The sequence below is a fragment of the Bemisia tabaci genome, chromosome 1, assembly GCF_918797505.1.
Source record: "Bemisia tabaci chromosome 1, PGI_BMITA_v3".
Taxonomy (NCBI): Eukaryota; Metazoa; Arthropoda; class Insecta; order Hemiptera; family Aleyrodidae; genus Bemisia; species Bemisia tabaci.
Window position 1 is genome coordinate 34271368 of NC_092793.1, and position 20336 is coordinate 34291703.

At 37.0% G+C, this 20336-nt stretch overlaps 1 protein-coding gene across 2 annotated transcripts in view; it reads right to left on the reverse strand.

Moving 5' to 3' along the window:
- Positions 1–584: 584 nt before the first annotated feature.
- Dp1 (satellite-binding protein 1 Dp1) overlaps positions 585–20336 on the reverse strand; it is a 128449-nt gene continuing 108697 nt past the window's right edge. The window contains exons 13-15 of one of the 2 annotated variants that reach the window (XM_019040408.2): positions 19461–20171; positions 12318–12533; positions 585–9395 (exon numbers count right to left, since the gene is read on the reverse strand). In XM_019040408.2, the coding sequence (XP_018895953.2) occupies positions 9174–9395; positions 12318–12533; positions 19461–20171 (1149 nt within the window). In that variant the 3' untranslated portion in view covers positions 585–9173. Of the gene's footprint in view, positions 9396–12317; positions 12534–15104; positions 16740–19460; positions 20172–20336 lie in introns of those variants that run through there. The other variant, XM_072300211.1, reaches the window with a different exon arrangement.

Sequence of the window (20336 nt, forward strand, 5' to 3'; positions counted from 1 at the left end):
AAGATTACTTCTTCGGGTTTAAAATAGAGTCTGACTCCTATTGTGTCATTCTGGATCAAGAGAGACAGACGTTGCTAAGTACACATTTCAAGTGCACACGCTTCTCTGAGGAGAGACTCTGAAGGGGATATATCCGTTGGCTACACAGCACCAAGGGGGGATACAACAACCTGGCTTGGGAAGCCAGGTTAGGGGCCGTGGAAATCTGTCTTTTTCTTTGGTCACTCTTTCATTCTCTCTCCTTTTTTTTTTCTATTTCCTCTTTTGTATTCCTGGTAAAAATAGATAACCTATAACCATAAAGACTTACAATCAGTAAGCCTTGCACTGAAGTTAAAGCACACTTGACCCGAAATTGGGTTTTATCGGCCGACTAAGCTTACGTAACCTCCTTTACGTGACAAAAATAAATAAAAAAAGTTTTATTTAACATTCCCAAATTAATTAAAGAATCCACAATTTTAGGGAGTTATCATGAGAAAAAGTCAAATGAGATGAGGAAGGAGGAAAGCTGTTCCCAGCATTGTGTCAAAATAAAAGGATGATCTGGGTCTGCATTACAAGAGAGGTAAAGGAAAACAGGATTTAAAAAATAGAAAATATGTTTTATCGAATAGTATAAGCAAACAATAGGTGATTATTTCCCCCTTCTTTTAATGCTACAGTTAAAAAATTGCACAAATTTGCACTGCCATCTTGACTTTCCTTTCGATCAACAAGAACTGTAATCTTCCTTAGCAATTGGACTACATTTTGCTATGGGGAACTTTTATCTTTGGCTCATTTCAGAAATAAAGTACATGGTAAAGATTCTAAATGCAAATAGGAGCTTCTATGGATGAGTTAAAAATAGGGGTTTCTTATTGCAAATGTGGTCCGATTTTACAGCCACAAATTTCAGGCAAAAGAAATTTGAAAACTTTTTAAAACTGATCTTATAGTAGAATATACATATGTACAGAAATGACAGTAAATCCGAGGAACTAATACTAGGTGTCATTCTGTGTCATTAGAAAATTACGAGGGGCGTTCAATAAGTAAGTATCCCCCCTCTCTAAAATCCATTAAAATGGACCAATTTTAAAAAAACTTGGGCTCAAAATCTTTCTTAGGATATTCTGAGTTCAACAAAACAAACCGCAAGAAAATCGGACTATGTGCGGCCGAACGTGCCGAGGTGCTCGACGCTCCCGCCGAATCTGCGGGGATTTGAAGTCCGCGACAGGAGAAGAGCTTCTCTGCCAAAGCCTCAGTCGTTCATCACTGACGAAAAATCAAAGAAATTTTTGTGGAATAAGGGACTTACCTCACTTCTCCACATAACCAGCTCGATCCAAGCAGGTCTGACACTGAGGCTGAGAGAACACGCTTTTGGATGCCACGCGCGTGGAAGTCTTTCAGCTGACCGGGGATGAAAGACTTCCACGCGCGTGGCATCCAAAAGCGTGTTCTCTTAGTCTCAATATCAGACCTGCTTGGATCGAGTTGGTTTTGTGGAAAAGTGAGGTAAGTCCCTTATTCTACAAAAATTTCTTTGATTTTTCGTCAGTGATGAACGACTGAGGCTTTGGCAGAGAAGCTCTTCTCCTGTCGCGGACTTCAAATCCCCGCAGATTCGGCGGGAGCGTCGAGCACCTCGGCGCGTTCAAACGGCTCGCGTTCGGCCGCACATAGTCCGATTTTCTTGCGGTTTATTTTGTTGAACTCAGAATATCCTAAGGAAGATTTTGAGCCCAAGTTTTTTAAAATTGGTCCATTTTAATGGATTTTAGAGAGGGGGGATACTTACTTATTGAACGCCCCTCGTAAAATGTTTGAAGAACTGGAATCAAAATTTCTGATTTATCTAGCAGATTCATTTGAATACTGTTATCAAATTCCAAAATTTTCAGTCTATGAGGAGACAAAACAAGGCAGTGAAGTACGAAATTTAGAATGCACTAACACAGCATCTTAGGCCTCTTGATCACCTATGGAGGAAATCAATTTCATGCGGAAAAAATGAGCCAGGCACTTGAGCGTAAGAAGAACCACAACTGATGCTAACTGACTCTAGATACCACAACTTTTCCAAATATATTGTGGCTCATCATTTTTCTAAGTAAATCATTATTGCAAAACTGTCGGGATCTGTAACAACTACTCCGTCTAACATGTTCTACTAAAAATTAGTTACAAGTGCCACTATACATGTTTCATACTTTGACACTAAAGAAAATATTCACACTCAAATTAAAAGATACTTCATTTAGGGTGATTTTAGACAAATATCGAACAAAGTCTTCAAGTCTCAACAATCGGTACAAAGAACGACGCCAAGAATGGCACAATTTGGGTCAGCGGGGATTTTTCTGAGACCGCGCCCAAACGATACCTTATGATACCCTAAAACTCTGGTAAAAATTTTAGCTTGAGTATACGCACAGTTCTTGGGAAAAATGGGGGGCAAAGTTGCCAAATTGCCATCATTCTAGACAGCATTTTTCCAGCAAAAAGACGGGAAAAAAGGACGAAAAAGTGACACCTTTGATGGGTTTCGGCTGTAAATGTTCTTATTGGGCCCCTGTGCATATAGCTGTGTTCAGTTCCAAAAATTTCGGTCGTACAGTGGTCCAAAATGGGGAGAAATCGTGGACAACTCAGGATTCCTTGTCAAATTTTTAAAAATGGAAGTAAAATTGTCGGTTTCCTGCAGTTCTAATGGCTATCAATGTTTTTATCGGTACTCAATGCATTAATTTGTGTTCAGCTTCATTAAATTTCATCGCACAAAGGTCCAAAATGGGCGAATTAGTGGATAAATTAAGATCCTCTGTCAAACTTTTTAAAAATGAAGTAAAACTGTTGGTCCCCTGCAGAGTTCAGATTCCGGAAAAAATCATGTATTTAATTTTTTTTTAATTATAACTGTATGTCAGACCCTATTGTTTATAGAACGTTGTTATGCGTTAGATTTTGTAGCATTATTTTCTTCTACATTGCATTAAGTAAAAATAATGGGTAAGCTTCTTCACCAAGTTTTGGTACTAATCATTGAAGAAGTTTTTTGTTCATTTTACCTTAGTTTTAGGTATTATTTATTTTTTTCTTCATTTCTTTTCTTTTTTTTCTTTTTTTCTGTTTTTCTGATTCTTTTTTGTTCTCTGCTTTTTTAATTTTTTTGTTTTTTGTGTTTGGCTTTTTCAATTTTTTTGTTTTCATTTTTTTAATTTTTTTTGTTTTCTCTTTTTTTTAATTCTGTTCTTGACTGTTTAAATCTTTTTTAATTTTTTTTCCATTTTTCCTTATTTTTTTTAAAACTGAAAGTTTGCATATTTGATTGAAATAATACTACAAAATCTAATCTATAACAACGTTCTATAAACAATAGGGTCTGACATACAGTTATAATTAAAAAAAATTAAATACATGAATTTATAATAAAAATAAATAATACCTAAAACTAAGGTAAAATGAACAAAAAACTTCTTTAATGATTAGTACTAAAACTTGGTGAAGAAGCTTACCCATTATTTTTACTTAATGCAATGTAGAAGAAAATAATGATACAAAATCTAACGCATAGCAACGTTCTATAAACAATAGGGTCTGACATACAGTTATAATTAAAAAAAATTAAATACATGAATTTTTCCGGAATCTGAACTCTGCAGGGGACCAACAGTTTTACTTCATTTTTAAAAAGTTTGACAGAGGATCTTAATTTATCCACTAATTCGCCCATTATGGACCTTTGTGCGATGAAAATTAATGAGGCTGAACACAAATTAATGCATTGAGTACCGATAAAAACATTGATAGCCATTAGAACTGCAGGAAACCGACAATTTTACTTCCATTTTTAAAAATTTGACAAGGAATCCTGAGTTGTCCACGATTTCTCCCCATTTTGGACCACTGTACGACCGAAATTTTTGGAACTGAACACAGCTATATGCACAGGGGCCCAATAAGAACATTTACAGCCGAAACCCGTCAAAGGTGTCACTTTTTCGTCCTTTTTTCCCGTCTTTTTGCTGGAAAAATGCTGTCCAGAATGATGGCAATTTGGCAACTTTGCCCCCCATTTTTCCCAAAAACTGTGCGTATACTCAAGCTAAAATTTTTACCAGAGTTTTAGGGTATCGTAAGGTATCGTTTGGGCTTGGTTTCAGAAAAATCCCCGCTGACCCAAATTGTGCCAAAAAACGGTCGTTTTTGGCGTCGCTCTTTAGTACAATGAAAAATAAAGAAGAAAAATAGGATGAAACACAGTTGCTTGTAAGCTTAGAAATTGTCTGATGTGAAGAGAACAGTCACACAAAAAGTAAATTCAGCTCTTAAATTTTTTTGTCATTTTGAGGGAAATAACAAGAAGATTTTTTCCTTTTCTTTGAAAAACATTACATATTCCATATGGTTCTAAACAGAAATATTAACTTAATTTTATTTTCAATTTTCATTCTATAATGCAATTTTTACTTTTCAATTCGACGATCTTTGGAGATCAATCTTTAAATAGTAAAAGGTAAACATTTTGTTTTTCAAAACTACACACTTCAATAAAGCGCTGAGTTACTATCAGGTGCTTAAAATTAAGACAATCAAACTTAATTCTAAGGCGGACAAAAATAAACGAAGGTGGGAGGTGATCTAATTTTTCCTGATGACTGGCGACACTGAATACAAACTAAAATGACCATCAGATTTTCAGATGAAACTGGTCGGTTTTAAACAGGGAAAATACAGAAAAAATACGTGATTAAAACAGACTTGATGGTCATTCAGTCTTTCATCACTTGAATGGACCAAGAGCTAGCTTAGCAGAAAGGAGCTGATTTTTAGGGCTTGGACAAGAAATGACACGTCTGATGTTGATTTCTCTAAATAAATTGGTGATACCACGAATGTGCTCATCCACTTGGTACTTTTCCGCTAATTTTGTCCGTTTAAATGGAGGAATCAACTTGCATCAAACTGGCTTTGAGGGGTCACTTTTGTAGCTTTCATGTTTGAAAGCTTGGAAGGTCTTTATGGCACATAAAATGGGTACTTAAAGATATTCACCGAGGATCAAATTAAACTTCAGCTCTGGATCTACACATTTTTCTCTCATGACTCAATTCTTTGAAAAATCTGTAATCATTGAAAGTCTTAAGAAAAACCTTCCATAGTTCACAGGAAGTGACAAAAAATTCTAAGTTCATAAATTATTTTGGTCGCTTCTTCACCATGTATTGTGCAAACTTGGTAAAAATTTACTACAACTCATTTGTTTACAAGAGGTAGAAATACCTTATTAGAGACAAATTGTGTTTGGTAGGATGTAATGAGCAGTTTTCCACTTAATATCGAACCTAGCAAAATTATGGGTTGGTTCCCTACTGTTAAATCTAACCAAAATTAGGGTAGATTTACCTTTGGTTCCAACAGAGCTGCTTTTAGATTTCAGTGCTCCAATTTGCTTAGTATTTACGGAGACAACGAAGAGAATTACAGTGAGAAGATGCCACAAAAAAAAATAGCTGAGACTGCTTTTCGAGAATTATTCTGTAACTGTCAGCACTTCAAGAATTTTAGAGTATGAGGAAAAAGTAGTTTCAATCTATGATCTTCAAAAACTTGGTCAGAATTACAATCCGGATTTGAAGACTGTGCAAAATTAAGTTATATGACTAGTATATCTTGATAAAGACATAAAGCCTCAAAAAGGGAGGAATGATTCATTTACGAATCGTGTAATGAAGTTGTGACCATTGATCTTGTTCAGAGTAACAATCTGAAAACTGAGGGTAACAGGTACAGCAAAATCATGATGGCATGGGACTAATGAAAAAAATATCTGGATGTCACAAATTAGAAACTCAAAGTGGTTGAGTTATTGAAGCATGAAAGTTCCAACTTTGACCCCTCTCCATTTCGCAGCATCCCCCAAAATCTTTCGAGATTCTGATCAGTTAGGGAAAGAAGGCTCAAGTATGAGTGATCAACAGACCAAGTCTGATGGAGTGCTGGGAGGGGAAACAGGTTTGAAAAATGTCGATTTTGAAGCAAGCTCTCTGAGGTGTGCACGAATCAAACTGATTTTGACTAGCAAAATTTTTAATTTTTGCCTCATTGTACTAAAAACAGCTTCCAACATCAGAGAGGGTTCCCAGTTAAATTAAACTCCCCTAATTTCTCAGTTATTAGAGAACACTTAAAGTTTCGAGTTCAGTTTCTGAATAAAAATTAAGGGGTGCTCAGAGTTCATACATTAAAATCAACATTTCTATAATTTTCTATACATAAATATTCTATTACGACACAGTTGTACTAGAGTGCACTGGAAGATGTAGGGTCATAATCATCCGAACTTTGATTAAACTTCACGTTTTCGTAATTCTTTCATACTTGACTTGCAAAATTCATCACTACAAAATATAAATTGCCTTAATTTTTTTAAATGAAAAAAAAAAAAATTCTTCCAAGTCATGAAGCTTATGATTGTTTTACGATTATATTTTATCCAGAAGATGGGAAGTTCTTGGGTGATAACTGAAAAGAGAACAAGACGGCATGATGATATTGATAAGAGGAAATAGAGTCCCATTCAAACCATATCATAGTATGTTAATGGTGTGGTAACGCTGCTAGATTTTTTGCTGAAAGGGTGCAACTTACAGACTGATAATTTATTTAAAATAATCTTTCACTACCATAACTCAGCGTGACAGTTTAAATAACCTCATGGAGATCCTTGTGACAGCTTAAAGTTGAAAAATTAACTTATCCTGACTCAATCTCCATGAAGTTTTGAAATATCAAAGAAAGTAAATTCTGAAAATGACCAAAACCATACAAGCCAAAATTGGACAGCAATCACAGTTTACTGCCTGTTTAGACTCCAGCATGTTGATTAAATTTCGTCAACTAATTCAATTCTACCACATAAGTAGAAGCGAGAGTATTTGCTGATATTCAATTAGAGAAAAACAAAGGTGATCTCTGATCAAATTACTTTTTAGAATTTATTTTTAGAATTATTCCCTCTGAATTTGGATTTTATCGTACACTCTTGGCTCAACTTTCAGCCTCTTTGTATTCCAGTTTTGCACAGGAATTTTGAGGGTTCTTCATTTGTTACACTAGTTATAACATATGCAGCAAGGTACAGCGGTCATATTCTGAGATGCTTTCCTGATACAAAATGTTGGGTTGACAATTTTCACTAACCACATCCTTGTCACCTCTGACCTGATTTGCAACGTTGGATTGAAAATTGCAATTATTCAAAATGAGTAAATCAAAGCTGACAGACAGAAACATCTTTCGCCCATTGAAAAAAACGTTTCAACTGGAATTTTCTATGTGCAAAAAGAGAGAGGAGAATTGTTAATTAAAAATTAAAGTGAATTAATCAGGGAAGGTAAATAAGTAATAAAAAAGACTGCTTGTCCCCCATTCCTTTCTTCTTGTTAGTGAGAAAAGATGAAAGTAGACCAGAGAAGTTAAAATTATCATATCTACTTTGAAAAAAGACCATGCAATTGATTCCTGGAAGCATTGATTGAAACAATTTACAATGAGAACCATGCAATTAGCTACCCCAACTAAGATTCCACTGAAAAAATCAGCCACTATCGGGAAGCAATCACCACAACCGGCGATCAAATTTGAGCAATTCTGCTGACTTCTTCCCTGGAGGGACAAAGTGTGACAAACACAATGAACGCTTTTGTTACACACAATAATGATTAGCAGTTCTTTGATAAAATTAAAAACAAACCATAACATGCTAATTTTATTTCCTTTTAAGAAAGAGAAAGAGACAATATGTAAACTCCAACCACTAACAAAACAAAACAATGGTTTTTGGTAAAAAAAAACAATATAGAAAGGGGAACTTTTCAACCCTTCCAATAAAGTTTAATTCGGTTTGAGTGAATGTTCTATTTTTTGCAAAATCCTATGGCTTATTTTAGAACTGAGAAGAACAAGAAAGAAAATAATTGATATTGCTAAAATTGATTGTACTCTAAAAAGATATGATTTTATCTTTCTCTAGGTTGATGTTCTTGGTTTTTTTTTTGTTTGTGTTTTTGTTTTTGTTTTTTGGTTTTTTTTGGTTTTTAAAGTACTAAATGAGTTGTCCGGTATTATGTACATAATTTTCTTTTATCTTCTTCCATCTAACCCTACAATAAAATGATACACAAAAACTATCATCAAAGATGTAAGTTGAAAACATTCCACCATCAGCGCCTGTTCTTATTTCATGAGAAAGACTACAGACTGATGGTGTTACATTTTCAAAGTTTCACAAAAAAATTATAACAAATAAACAGCAAGAGAGAGAAAGAAAGGAAGAAACAGAGAGACAAAACAAAAACAAAAAATTCGAAAATTAAAGGAAAAATAAAAGGATGAATATAAAACAACAATCAGTCAATGCTACAATGTTCAGGTGAAAATTTTGGATTTAAAAAATGAAATTCTTAGCTCTTGCAGAGTGGTTAAACGTTGATTACACCAGTCGGTGGACTGAGGAGAGGTATCAATCAGAGATAGAAAAAATATAAAAAAAAGTACGGGGGGTTGACCCAAATATAATTTGAATCTTCTACTAAAAGCACAAAGGGTTCTTGCAACCTACAAAAGAAGAATCATTCATTTACGCTTGATTCATTGAGCAATTTCAAAGCATTCGAGTATAAAAGCAGCATACCTATACATTGCAACAAAGTCAGGGGAACTAAGGCTACTGCCTTCATGGCATGAAGAAAACGGAAGAGGAGAAATAATTCTCATCTGTTTTCGAAGTAAAAAAAGAAAAAAGAAAATAAACGAATCCAGTTTTGTAATTAATCATCAGAGGCAGATTTAACCCATGAAGTAATCTTCACTGATTGGGAAAAACAATAAAAATATTTGATTTTCCGGTATTTTTACAGTGATGCGTGTATCAAGAGCAAAATTTTAAGTGAAACTTACAGGATTGGAGGGGCAAGAGTTCTGCATCAATAAAATTTTTTGAAAAAGATTCGCCGACTTGGGAGTCTTCATGAAAGAACTCCAATCGTACAAGCTCAACTCCTGGAGACCAACTTCATGCACAACATGATAAAATAATTTTTGGATGACAATGTAGAAAAAAATTCATTTTTTAGCACAACTATTGATATTGAATTAGAGGATCATGAGACGGTTCAGACTCAACGCTGAACCCAAGCTCCTCCTGAAGGCACACTTGCGGTATCTTTCCCCATTGAGGGAAAGTCCCTTTGACTATCTAATTCGGGTGTCTTTTGGCTCTTGTCTTTGTCCCAAGGAGCCCCTTTTACAACAAATCCGCTGCTGTCACCCCTACTTGGGTTTGGGTTGGAATTATTCATATGTGAACTAGAACTTCGAACATCATGCGCAACATCTTCCAGCTGAAATATTAAAGATACGATTCTTAGGCACACATTAAACTGAAAAAAGGAGAATTATACAATATCTGCAGACCTGAAAAACTAAAAGTTTAAATACAGGGTGATCTAAAACTCCCGTCCACCCCTTCTAACTTTTTACTTGATTCAGATAATTTGAAACTTGGAAGACGTCTCTGAGTCTACTCTCAGGAACTACTTTCGGGATCCATTAAAATTTTCGGGAGAGCCACCTTCAAGATGGGGCCCAGAGACTCCAAATTTTAACAAATGAAAACACCTCTCCTCCATCTGGTGATACCTCGTTGGATAGAACACAAAAAAGAAAACTTTCCGCGTTCTCCCAAAGTCATGACTCTAACCAATAATTCAAAATGGCACCCAGTTATAGTTAAAGTGACCGAGGATTGGCAACGATTTTTCGTCGAAAAATTAGCGCGAAACTCAGTATCTGAGAGTATTTTGACAAGATAAAAGTGAATTTGACTTTGGATTTTTAAAAAACCGAGATTTTCAAAAATTGCAGCTGGTTAGAGTTCAAAATGGTCAAAAATTGGGACCTAGATTTTTTTGTAATGAATTTGTCCGGAACTAGACGTCAGCGGTTATTTTGGCAAGAAAATGATGAATCGAAAGTTAGATTTTTGAGGAAAAAACAGTTTTCAACCATTTCAAACTTGGACTAGCCACCACTTTTAAAAATTCGTCTCATATACAACGCATCTTACGTTTCATTTGTTCTCTTGTCTCATCTTGCAATCCCCCCAATACTGAGATTAAGATAAATCCATTGACAAAAAACTTAAGTGCCAGATATCAGCCATTTTGAACTTTAGCCAGGCGCCATTTGGAAACAGTTCAAGATATTGACTTCAAGAGTGCGCAAAAAGTTTTCTCCTTTGATGTTCTTTTGAACAAGGTACCACAACAGAGGTCTTTCCATATAAAAAACATTGGGGTCCATTCCCCCAAAGAGAGGCCCCTCCCTGAAAATTTTGGAGGGCCAGTAGCTTCTTTTGGCCTGGGATCATCCCTCAAGTTTCAAACCTTTACCTCAGAAAGGTTAAAGGGTAGAGGGGATGGTAGGCACTTTTGAATCACTCTGTATTTAATAATTTTCATGTAACACTTTCATACAGAGCTTGGTGCAAAAACGGCTTTTTTCGCCGCCGCCCCCCCCCCCCCCCCGGAATTTTTTTTTCTGGATAATTCACTTTCTTAGAATTACAGCTCCATGGCGCAGCTGTAGAGGCCCACCAAGCACCAAGCAGCCGCTCAGTGGGCCTGTACTGAGCTGTAATTGTAAGAAAGTGAATTTTTTAGAAATATCTGTAATTTCTGAACTCAGCGACCCTCGAGAACCCTTAAAAACTTATTTTGCACAGTTTTAAATTACAATCTAGTTTAATAACACCCAAATCCGGCTTTTGGGCGCACGAAAATCGGTCGGCGTGCGTTGAGCTAAAACTTTAATCGCCCATAACTCCAGAACAGTTTGGTTCCCCAGCTCATTGGACCACTTGTTGGATGCGGAAAAAGACGAAAAATTTAAAAAACTGGTTTTGGTTCAAATGAAAAATTGATATCTTTGTGTATTCTTTGTTTGAAAGAAATTGTCTGGACTCAAAAACTGAAAAAAAGCACATATGTTAGGGTCATTCTATGTGAACTCAACGAGGTTTTGAACCTTAAACTCTCAGATCATGTTCAAACTTGGTGTGCTGTAAGATCCTTTTGAATAAAAAGTATTCCCCATCATTCATTGGTCATTTGGTCACCCCGTTAATTTTATATGAAACTTGGGGGCTGCGCCCCCTGGCCGCTCCGCGGTTCAACCCCATAGATGCGCTTTGCGCCTCCTTTATGTATATATCCCAAAATCGTTAAAAGATCATTTAAGAGTTGTTGGGGAAAACCCCGTTCGGAGAAGGCAGGTAGCATGTGACCGTGCGCGGCGGGAGGGGAGCGGGGAGTGGAGGAGAAACCGGTTTGTGGCATGATTAGCATTATACCCTCAGTGTGACACACTCAGCGTGACACGGCACCCTTATGATTTTATACTATAGAGTAAGATTTGAAAGTTTGCAAAAAATTTAGTTTTTTTACGACCAATAAAACTTTGAACGGCTGTTACTTTTCAACGATTCGTCGGGAAACTTGAACTAGGTCTTGTTTTGAAGCTTGGAGCTTTATTTCTTTTCGAAAAAAAAAAAATTATGAAAAAAAGATTTTGGAAAGAATTGAATTTTGAAATTTGAATTTTTCAAAAAGGGCATTTCTTAAAATTTTGATTTTCTCTGTAGGTGACCCTTACAGAATCTTTAAGCAATTCCCAAAGTTTCATTGTGGGCCGTCAAACGGCTCTTAAAAAAGCTACCTTAAAAATGAGATCTTGGGATTTTGACCTAAAAAATCTTAAGGTATACAATTTTAAATGATTTTTTGTCAAAAACTTTCTTCCAGCTGCATTCATGACAATCTTTGTTTGCCTCAGGCATGTAGTAAACGATATTCATCTATTCTAGTTATTATTATTATTATTGATCAAATGAGCACTGTGGAGCTTTTTTGTCGACATTAGAGCCCTATTGCAGCTGACTACATCGGGTCCGGCCAGGCAGAACTCAATTTTCTGAGTCAGGATGAAAAGTTCCATTGGAAAAGTGAGTTCTGCCTCATTTTCAGATGACACATTTGCCCTGCATTTTTTGCAACTTTAAAGCCCTATTGCGGCTCACTTTAATTGATCCGACAGGGCAGAGCTCGGTTTTAGGCATCAGGATGAAAAGTTCTGTCGATTTTGAAAATTTTGTCCATTTCCAAGTGGAACACCAAAATGGCAGCGAACTCCCGGTCCATTAGTTTTTTATATGACACTGTGGGGAAAAAAAAAAACAAGAAAATAGTACGAATAAAAAAACTTACATAATCATCCTGTTTACTCCTCAACTCTTCAATTGCATCCTCAACATTATCAGGATTGTCGCCATAGACAATCAATTTATTGGAGCCATCGCGCTTTACCGATAATATTGTCACCTTATAATCATTTTGAATTCGACTCAGGTTTCGACCTTTAGCACCTATCAGTCGGGCAATGATCCTCTCATCAACATCCAGCTCTTCACATTCTAGGTTTTTCTGAAATCAGAGCCAGACAAGTTAAAAAAAAGACAATAGGTAATACAAAAATTGATAACAAAATTGCTCCAATACATCAGGATTTCCCAGAAAATCGATTTTCTCGAAGAAACAGGGTTGTCCGGGGAAAACTCAATTCTTAGGAAATAAACGATTGACTTGGAATATATGTTTTTGATGTGGTTTTTAACTTAGAATTCGAAAATAATAAAGGTTTTTTTCTGTTCTATTAGGAGTTTCTGAGGAACGAAATTTTTCCCGTAAAGAGGATATTCCAGGAAAAACTCGGTATCCTGGAAAACTTGTTGATTCCGACGAGAAAACAGGTAATTTCTTAACTCAGCAATGTTTGAAGAAGTATAGGAGCCAGTCATTTTCTGCACTTTCCTGGCACATTGATTTTGGGTAAAAAGTGTCCTGATAGCGAATTTTGTAGATTCAGCCGTTTTGCTACCTATCGTGGAGGTCATCATCTGGCAAGATGCACGCATGGCACCTCGACGCAATACCTACACATCAAAAACATATATTCCAAGTCGCCAGTTTATTTCCTAAGAATTGAGTTTTCCCCGGAAAACCCTCTTTGACGAGAAAATCGATTTTCCGGGCAATCCTGATGTAATGGAGCAATTTTGTTATCATTTTTGGACTCAGCATTTAAAAGCAGAAAAGAAGCATATTCGTCCCATGTTGAGGTTTATTTCTTGAAAATTGAGTTCTCCCCAAAAAACCTCCTTTTTTACAAGAAAATCGAAAATCCTGATGGAGTAGAGAAAAATGGATAGCATTTTCGGACTCAGCGTAAAAAAGTACTTATGAAACACCTACCTTATGTTGAGCTTTGTTTTCGGATGCAGACCTATGTAATTATTAGAGATTTATCACCGTCATTTTACCCTCTTTTAGCGTTTTCTAGATGTTTCAGTTGTTTCACCACGATGACGAAGGGTAAAAAATTTTTTTTAAGGTGTCCAATATAACTTTTCCCACTCAATTTTTCCTGGTAAAGCCGAATATGACCTCAGATTTTATATAGAAATTACACATTTGCCGGGAAATGGGTTTTTCTGAGAAAAGTGTGTTTCAATGTAAAATCCCATATGTATAAAAAAGATGGCTCGGTCGGCACGAGTTAATACATAGGCTGTCCAAAAAGTACCGAGACTGGTTCTTTAACTCAAAAACCAAGATAGCTAGAGGCTTGATCTTGGTCTCATTTGGAAGATCAACTCAACATCTATCGATTGAAACCAAAATCAAAACTTTCGGTCAAGTATTTCAAAAGTTACGACACTGTTTGTAAAAAAAATATCTGGACCCCCTACCGTTTTTAATGACTATTTTCTCTTGCCGGGAACACTCTCTAAATTATTAATGATCAGTGCACGGTTCTTTTGCAACTAATCATGGCAAAACCTAATTGATTTGGAAACACTGTCAAGCGGTCGTCGTCCGACTACGGGTATAAGGGTTCAAAGTCCACAGGGAAAGAATCAACCGTCGGTCAGCCACCCCTAAAAAACCCGGGAAATTTTCGGCAGTTGTTGACAGTTCACAGTGCGTGCGTGGTCCACGCTGCAGATAGTGAGTGACTTTGTTTCTGTGTTCGAAATTTTTGATACCACTGCTTTATCTCTTTCTATGATGGTATCAAACATTTCGAACACAGAAACAAAATCACTCACTATCTGCAGCGTAGACCTCGCACGCACTGTGAACTGTCAACAACTGCCGAAAATTTCCCGGGTTTTTTAGGGGTGGCTGACCGACGGTTGATTCTTTCCCCGTGGACTTTGAACCCTAATACCCGTAGTCGGACGACGACGGCTTGACAGTGTTTCCAAATCAATTAGGTTTTGCCATGATTAGTTGCAAAGAACCGTGCACTGATCATTAATAATTTAGAGAGTGTTCCCGGCAAGAGAAAATAGTCATTAAAAACGGTAGGGGGTCCAGGTATTTTTTTTACAAACAGTGTCGTAACTTTTGAAATACTTGACCGAAAGTTTTGATTTTGGTCTCAATCGATAAATATTGAGTTGATCTTTCAAATGAAACCAAGATCAAGCTTCTAGCTATCTTGGTTTTTGAGTTATGGAACCAGTCTCGGTACTTTTTGGACAGCCTATGTATTATCTGATACGACTGAAACTTGGCAGAGATTGTTTTTTGATCAAATAGATCAGTTCTAGGGGGTAAGACCAAAAAAATTCGCAAAATAAATTTTGCCATGTATGATTGGACCACCCTACTGCCCGATGGCCGCTCCGAGGCCCAACCCCCGCAGATTCGTACCATTACCAGCCGGATAAGCATTGCCGAGAAAGTTCGAAGAAATTCAATACAGAAAGATGATTGAAACCACAATGGCATATATATAAGGAGAGGATTGTACAATTGGACCTCATTTTTAGTAAAGGACTAATAATTAAGGCTCAGTTTAGAATCAATGTATGTGTTTGGCGGACAGATGGTGCTTTTTAATTCCATTCTCCTCTTTTTCTGCTTCTTCTTCAGCTTCTTCATCTACCAATTCTTCCTCCTTTCTTTGCTTTTCTTGTTCCTTTTCAATTTATTCTTGTTTTTGTCCTTCCTCTTTTTCTCCCTTTTGGTGGGTCTTCATTTTCTTCCTCCACTTTTTCTTTCAAATCTTTTTCTACTTCCTCTTCTTTTTACGCCTAATTTTTCGTCCATTATCTTTCTCTTTTCCGGTCTCTCTTTCCCCTTCCTCTCCTTCTTTGTCCACTCTTTGAGTTCTTCCTCCTCTTCCTCTTTTCATTCGATTCTTTCACTTTTATCTACTCTCTTCTTTTTGCTCCTTCTGTACATCTTTCTTTTCTTCCCCTCCTTTTTTTACTTTCCCTTCTTCTATTTTTTCTTTTCCTTTTGCCTCTTTCTACTTTGCTTCCTCATCTACTTACTTTTCCTCTTCTATTTTGAATTTCTCTATTCAGATAAGTAATTTTATGGATGTGGTGGTTCCATATCATAAAATGTGTAGTCTAACTGATATTACATGCCGATTATAGATTGCATCTTCATGTTAGTCTTCGCGCCTAACTGCAAGCTTCCTTGAAAACTAAGTTCCTAATTATGAGATGTTCTCTCGTGTCTTTGGCTTCACCAACTTAACTATTGAAACCATCCATAGAGCAGCATCCTGACAACATTACAAACATAGGCGGTTCTGCGGGGATGCCAGTGGGTGCCGGGCACCCCCAAGCAAAAATTAAGTACGGTCATCGGAACCGTGAATTTACTAATTTTGAAGATTCTATATTCACTTGAGAAAAAAACCCAGCAATTAATTGAAAATGTTTTAAACAGAATTAATATTGATAGCCGTGTATTACAAAGATTCTACTGTTTTTTTATGGTAAGATTGTAGTTCCGATGGAAAGTTTTGCTAAAAATTTTCTACATTGAATTTATACGTATTTAAGTAGAAAGGAAGGAGAGAAAATGAGAAAGGAAGGTAGGAAAGGGATAAAACTTGAGGGCCGAAACTGAGGCCTCCTCTAAGCGACCGTTCCCTTCGGGGCCGGTCTCTGACATTTTCCACCTCTGGGCACCCCCAAGCATGAAGGTCTAGAACCGCCTATGGTTACAAACAGTAGCCCATGACCAAAAATTGGATGATATTTCTCAGTAAGGACGCGTTTATGGGCTAAGAGGGGCATCTGCGGCCCTCCTACGATGTAAAGTTGATTTTAGGTAGATTTCAAAGAAGTATTTACCTATTGCAGACGCTACGACCTAGAAATTTTCGGGAATTTTCGCTCAAAGACCATCGATTCTGGGGCTAAACAGCTCCCATCATCAGCCGAATTTTACAAAAAGGAAAATGAAGCTAAAATGATCGTGATAGATCTGTTACATGGCTCGGGCCAGGCGGGCCTGAGTCTTGCCCGAGCCATGTAACAGATCTATCACCATCATTATAGCTTCATTTTCCTTTTTTTTTAAATTTCGGCTGTTGATGGGAGCTGTTTAGCCCTGAAACATTCCGTAATATATTTTAAACTTGCTTTAAGCCATGAGCCTGTACCTATTTTGTGTTTCGTACATATAATATTCGGGCTACAAAAATTTATCTCGTCATATAATTACATACATATATACATATGAGGACTTATCTGTAACAATAGCGGATGTTGGGGTTCCTGCGCATCCTCCCGTGCATAGCGGGAGCAGTCCCGGAGCATTCTGTAAATTCACTCACTTTTATGACGTGATTTTAAAAAAAAACTGGGTCCTATTTCCAAAATCTGATTAAAGCGGGCTCATCTAGAGCCTGTCATCTGTCGATTTACGCAAAAATCATGGAAATCGGCCCGGTGGAACGCTCAAGCGAACTATGACAAAAAGTATACATTTACATTGTTTAAATGGGAGAATTCGTAACTTTACCACGTAATATAAAAAAACCTGGGTCATATTTTGAAAAACTGAATAAAACAGGCTAATCTAGAGACAATTGCCTGTCGATAGCCGCAAAAATCATGAAAATCGGCCTGGTAGATTGCTGGAACTAAGCGTCACCATTTACGCAAAATTAGGAGGTCTTGGAGCTTATATATACAGGGTTATCCAAAAGTCACTGACCACCCCTGTAACTTTTTTCCAAATTGAGATAGAAATTTGAAACTTTGGGAATGTTCCTCGGTCTAAGGTAGCAACTTATTGGTCCCCCCAAAATTTTGGGGGGCGGCTCCCCTTAAGGGGGGCGGGGGCTAGCTTTTTTTTTTCAAATGGCAACCCCCCCTTTATGATACCTCATTCGAAAGATAATAAATAAAGAAAATTTTTGACGCAAACCGCAGGTCAAAATGTTCATTTTTGACAAAATGGCGGCCGGTCAAAGTTCAAAATGGCGGAAATTTGGCATCTCCGTTGTTTATTGACGGATTGGTGTGAAACTCGGAATTCTAGGGTTTTTTGAGATGAGAAAAACGATTCTGGCATTGGTTTTCCAGAAAAGTCAGTCTTTTGCAAAATGGCGGCGGTCAAAATGGCGGCCTAGAGCGGGAAGTGGATATTTAGGCTGCATAACGTTGGATTTGCATGAAACTTGGTATCCGGGAGTATTTCGGCACGAGAAGAACAAATCTTTCATTGGATATCTGAAATTTTGACAAATTCCAAAATGGCGGCGGAAAAATTGCGGGAAATCAGTTTTACGGCTGTTTACAGATGGATTTGCATGAAATTCGATATCCTGGCGGTTTTTGGCTGGATTAAAAGGAATCTTTCATTAGATTCTTGAAATATCAAATAATTTCATGCTAATCCATCGGTAAACAGCTAACTTTTTTTTTTCAAATGGCAACCCCCCCTTTGTGATACCTCATTCGAAAGATAATAAATAAAGAAAATTTTTGACGCAAACCGCAGGTCAAAATGTTCATTTTTGACAAAATGGCGGCCGGTCAAAGTTCAAAATGGCGGAAATTTGGCATCTCCGTTGTTTATTGACGGATTGGTGTGAAACTCGGAATTCTAGGGTTTTTTGAGATGAGAAAAACGATTCTGGCATTGGTTTTCCAGAAAAGTCAGTCTTTTGCAAAATGGCGGCGGTCAAAATGGCGGCCTAGAGCGGGAAGTGGATATTTAGGCTGCATAACGTTGGATTTGCATGAAACTTGGTATCCGGGGGTATTTCGGCACAAGAAGAACGAATCTTTCATTGGATATCTGAAATTTTGACAAATTCCAAAATGGCGGCGGAAAAATTGCGGGAAATCAGTTTTACGGCTGTTTACAGATGGATTTGCATGAAATTCGATATCCTGGCGGTTTTTGGCTGGATTAAAAGGAATCTTTCATTAGATTCTTGAAATATCAAATAATTTCATGCTAATCCATCGGTAAACAGCCGTAAAACTGATTTCCCGCAATTTTTCCGCCGCCATTTTGGAATTTGTCAAAATTTCAGATATCCAATGAAAGATTCGTTCTTCTTGTGCCGAAATACCCCCGGATACCAAGTTTCATGCACATCCAACGATATGCAGCCTAAATATCCACTTCCCGCTCTAGGCCGCCATTTTGACCGCCGCCATTTTGCAAAAGACTGACTTTTCTGGAAAACCAATGCCAGAATCGTTTTTCTCATCTCAAAAAACCCTAGAATTCCGAGTTTCACACCAATCCGTCAATAAACAACGGAGATGCCAAATTTCCGCCATTTTGAACTTTGACCGGCCGCCATTTTGTCAAAAATGAACATTTTGACCTGCGGTTTGCGTCAAAAATTTTCTTTTTTTATTATCTTTCGAATGAGGTATCACAAAGGGGGGGTTGCCATTTGAAAAAAAAAAGTTAGCCCCCGCCCCCCTTAAGGGGGGCCACCCCCCAAAATTTTGGGGGGACCAAAAAGTTGCTACTTTAGACCGAGGAACATTCCCAAAGTTTCAAACTTCTATCTCAATTTGGAAAAAAGTTACAGGGGTGGTCAGTGACTTTTGGATAACCCTGTATGATACTGTTTCAAAATAATGCATATAATAGTGTCTTTGCTACTCTAATTTTAATAGTTTATAGATATTATTGATTTTGTAATTTAAAAAAAAAATATTAGTAAAATATCTTCATTTCAAAGTAACAAAATTAGTATCTTTTTAAGTTGAAATTATTTACTGATTATTACTCAAGAATTATCATTTTCATTATCTAAAAACTTCATTATATTACCTTCAATTGCACATATAAGTATTATTAGAAACTATTAGAAACTATTTAAATGAAATAATTATAATGCTTCGGTTTTTTAGAATTATTGGGGAATATTTTCTTTTCTTCCGCTGAGCCAAATTTTTGTCAAACACTCCTATATGCAATGGTACCAACAACTAAATTTTTAGTTTGTTGAGACAGCAGTAATTTTCCCCATAGAAAGCCGTACATAAGTGAGGTAAGAATACTCACCAAGTCATCAACAATATGTTGAATTTCTTCAGCTGCTGCCTTGCACTGGTCTTCGAACCCAACAATTGTGATGTGGCTTTCATGTTCGCCTTTACGAGGGAAGCTGATCTGCGTGTCATATTTTTGTCTGATTTCATTTATTTTTGACCCGTTTCTACCGATGATAATGGAGTGATAGTCTGGGTCGATGTCTAAAGTCATGGAGAAGGATTTGGCAACTTTCTTTTCCTTTTCCGCTATCAAATTAGCTACTTGTTCCTCGATTAATCCAACAGCCTGCTCAACCGTTGAGCGGCGGCCTCGGATTTTAATTATGTTTGACCTGAGGTCAGCTTTAGGCACTTCAATTCGGACATTCCCACACTCGACTCTAATCTGGTTGATGTTCTTTCCTGCCTTCCCAATGATCGAGCTATGGTATTCAAATGGCACATTGAGCTCTTTCTCGATCGGGATGAGGTCAAGAACGGCTTGCTTGGCCAGTTCACAATTCTCCGGTCGACCCCAGATGGAGATAGTATCACAGCTGTCTTGAGATTCGTTGTGCACATCACCGTTCACTTGACCTTCACCATGGGGCACACCATCGTCGGCAACTGATAAAAAGTTGAGTACTTTTATCGTTACATTATGATCACGCTGAATATCTGGTAGCCTTTCTTTTCTAATGACATCATGAGGTATCGTAAACTCAATTGTGATTCTTTCTTCCTGCAAAATAAATAGTTGGACATTTTTAAAAATTTGAAGGCACCTCTATTCATTAGTAATATAATAGCACAAAATTGGCCAGCAATATCCATGTTCATAAAGCAGGACCAATAAGCAATGAAGATATGAATAGTTCAGAATTGAACTAGATAAAAATTACTTTAA